This window comes from Gastrolobium bilobum, unplaced genomic scaffold (assembly GCF_033153095.1).
Source record: "Gastrolobium bilobum isolate Gb01-03AN ecotype WA unplaced genomic scaffold, APGP_CSIRO_Gbil_v1 utg79970, whole genome shotgun sequence".
In the NCBI taxonomy this organism is placed as follows: Eukaryota; Viridiplantae; Streptophyta; class Magnoliopsida; order Fabales; family Fabaceae; genus Gastrolobium; species Gastrolobium bilobum.
In genome coordinates this window covers 53717-56712 of record NW_026898772.1, presented here as the reverse complement: position 1 = coordinate 56712, position 2996 = coordinate 53717, and the positions used below count along the sequence as shown (strand labels likewise).

The 2996-nt window shown below is 39.6% G+C and overlaps 1 protein-coding gene across 1 annotated transcript; it reads right to left on the bottom strand.

The window, feature by feature from the left end:
* Positions 1 to 1206: 1206 nt before the first annotated feature.
* On the bottom strand, positions 1207 to 2730 carry LOC133283985 (polygalacturonase inhibitor 2-like). The gene has a single exon (XM_061480921.1). It carries the CDS (start codon positions 2701 to 2703, stop codon positions 1246 to 1248), a length of 1458 nt encoding a protein of 485 aa, XP_061336905.1. The 5' UTR covers positions 2704 to 2730; the 3' UTR covers positions 1207 to 1245.
* Between the last annotated feature and the right edge of the window lie 266 nt (positions 2731 to 2996).

Below are 2996 nucleotides of genomic sequence, written 5' to 3'. Positions count from 1 at the left end.
TTTTTAGCACAAAATGGGAGTGTGGAGATGTAATCTCAATGTCCCACCAAGATTCAGCTTTCTGAAATGATGAGATGAAATATGTGTGATGTTTCGGATTAGAGAGGGTAAGAGAGAAAGATTTTGGGGTTTCAAAAACCCTATACCTCGCAACAATGGCCGAAACCCATACATATTGGGGTTTCTGGACGCGATTTACCCGGGTACACTGCTCCGTACCCGGGTAAATAATTCAAACATTTTCCCAGATTCAAGAACTCTACCCGGGTACATCCCTACATACTCGGGTAGATAAAAAGTTTCAAAATTTACCCGGGTAGGTAATGGTGTACCCGGGTAGGCTTCGTGGTCAACGGTCAAACAGGGGCAGATTGGTGTTATGTTTGTTGGGGAGGGTAAATTTTCGAAATAGTTTTGAATGAGGGGCAATTTGGTAATTAATTATTAATTAAGGGGCATAAGGGTCAAAAAGCCCTTGAAGTTGTAACATCTTGGTAATTGTATCCCAAATCACTAAACATAAGAGATATGAGTAAATTTTATTAAAGTACTATAATTTCTAGTCTAATATATGCATGTGTGTTTAAATTTTATTTGTACTTCAAATTTTTAAAAAGTAGATATTTTGACATTTATTTCCTTCATAAGGATACTCTTAAGTAATAAATAAAGGGGCCAACATAGATTTAATTATCCTAAGTAAAAATTTTAAGAAGGAAAGAAAGGAAAGAAGAATTCAATTTTATTAACTAATTGAAAGGGGTTAACGTGTTTGTCTATCTAAATGTAGTAACATGATAATCAAGTAATATTAAATTAAGTTAAGAAAAAATGTATTTAGATAAATAATAGGAAATAAGTGAGATTAGACATGATAATGATGATTGAAATTTTTTAGCTAAGCCAAGAGCTACACTTGATTATTATCTTAAAGATGTTCAAAGCTTTCATATTATATATATAACTCAAATTATATAATTGAAAAAAAAAGTATTTGTCAATTTAAATGACACAACTTATGTCATTTAATTTTGACGAAGAGACGAGACTCACTTTTATTTTTTATTTTATTTTTGTCCATTCACCCCTCCATGATTTATCTCTTTCTCTTAAGTGAACTTTACCACCTTTAAAACTAGATAAGTTTTTTCCATAATTAAATCCCTTAAACAAAATAAAATCAAACAACTAAAGCCCGAAAAAAGAAGCAATGAAAACAAGGAGGAAGATGAAGGCCAGTAGCCACTACGATTTGCAGGGTTGCAAAGGAGAACCACACAAGCAATCATTTCCAACAAATGCACTAGCTGGGAACTTGGTCTTTGGAATCTCACCACAAAGATGATTATAACTCACATTCAACTTCTCAAGCCCAACAACACCTTTTGGAACCTTTCCAAACACCGAATTCTTAGACAAATCCAAATACTTCATTCTCTGTCCAATCCTCAAACCCTCCAAATCAAACCTCAATTTGTTCCCCGAAGCCCAAAACCCCACCAAGTACTCTGTCTTATTCACCAGCCCAATCGCACTCCCAGAAATCTCGTTCCCTGAAAGATCAATGAAATCGTAGAAGTATGTCTCCGAAGGCTTCCAATCATCAAGCTTCATCTTTATCCCACAGTTCGCGAGCTTCAGAGAGAAAATAATCGGAGATGAAGTGACCCATTTCGGAATTTCTCTCAAATGGAACATGTTATGGGACAAATCGAGCGATTCGATGCCTTTCACGTTCATGTCGGGAAATGGGTCGACGAGGAAGTTTTCGGAGAGGTCGAGGTTGAAGATCTTTGTTAGGTTCCTGAAACTTGTTGGTACGGTTCCGTGCAACTGGTTTGATGAGAGGTCAAGTGTGTCGAGTGCCGTGAATTTTCCGAGAAAATCTGGGATTTTCCCGGAGAGTGAATTGTGACCAAGCTCGAGGTAGCTAAGCTTTGGTGATAGCGTGGAGATTGAGGGTGGGATTTGCCCGGAAAATTTGTTCCGGGAAAGTCTCAGAATCCTGAGATCTGTGAATGATGAGAAAAAATCTGGTATGTTACCTCCGAGTTGATTCCCTTCTAGACTCAGAAACGTGAGATTCTTGAGATTTTTAATGGCTTCCGGTATTACCCCAGTGAGAAAATTGTCACCGAGTTTGAGCTGAGTTAGCTGAGTCAACTTAGATATTGAACTCGGTATTGTTCCGGTGAATCGGTTCCCTGCTAAACTCAGCGCCCCCAATCGGGTCAAGTTACCTATGTTTTCGGGTATTCGACCCGAGAGCTTGTTGTTTTCTATGTATATGAATTGGAGATTTGGTAGCTTGAAGAGAAAACCCGGGAATGGACCCGTTATGTTTCGGAGGTCTTGGAAGTAGAGACCATCAAGGAATTGGAGTTTTGAGAGGGAGGGTGAGATGGTACCCGACAAGAAGCCTTCGGGTTTGTCGGGTTGCCCGGATAGAGACAGGCTTGTGACCCGTTTGTTGTCAAATAGGCAGTTTACGCCTGCCCAAATGCAACAATCCGTACCCGGTATCCATGACTTGAGCATGCCGGACGGGTCGGATTTGATACCGGATTTGAAACCCAATAGACCCGCCTCATCATCCACATTACATTTAGCACCGTTGGCCTCTAAGTGTAGCAGTGTGCAAATAGTAAAGAGGATGAGGAATGTAGTGGTAGTGGCAACGCAGGGTGAGTGAGAGGGATTCATTTTCTCTTTCAAGAAAATTTGAGAACGGTGAACGGTGAGAGAGAAAGAGTAAGGGTGAAATAACTCAATAAGTGCTATTGAGATGAGGTTTTGGGAAGTGTGGTTTCTTTATAGGAAGAGCTAAGTTAAAAGGTTTGACTTTGACATAAATGAAATATTGATGAGTGGTATCTAGCCTCCACAATTGACTCAACTTGGTGCAATTGGAGGGGCATTCAAGTTGCCCACCGTCTTGTGCATGTGCAATGTCGGTCTAGTTCCACTTTGCACACAATCCTTGCACCGCGCATGCT

What these genes read in the sequence shown, in the direction of transcription:
- LOC133283985 (XM_061480921.1), bottom strand. Translation starts at nt 2,703, where the DNA reads ATGAATCCCTCTCACTCACCCTGCGTTGCCACTACCACTACATTCCTC.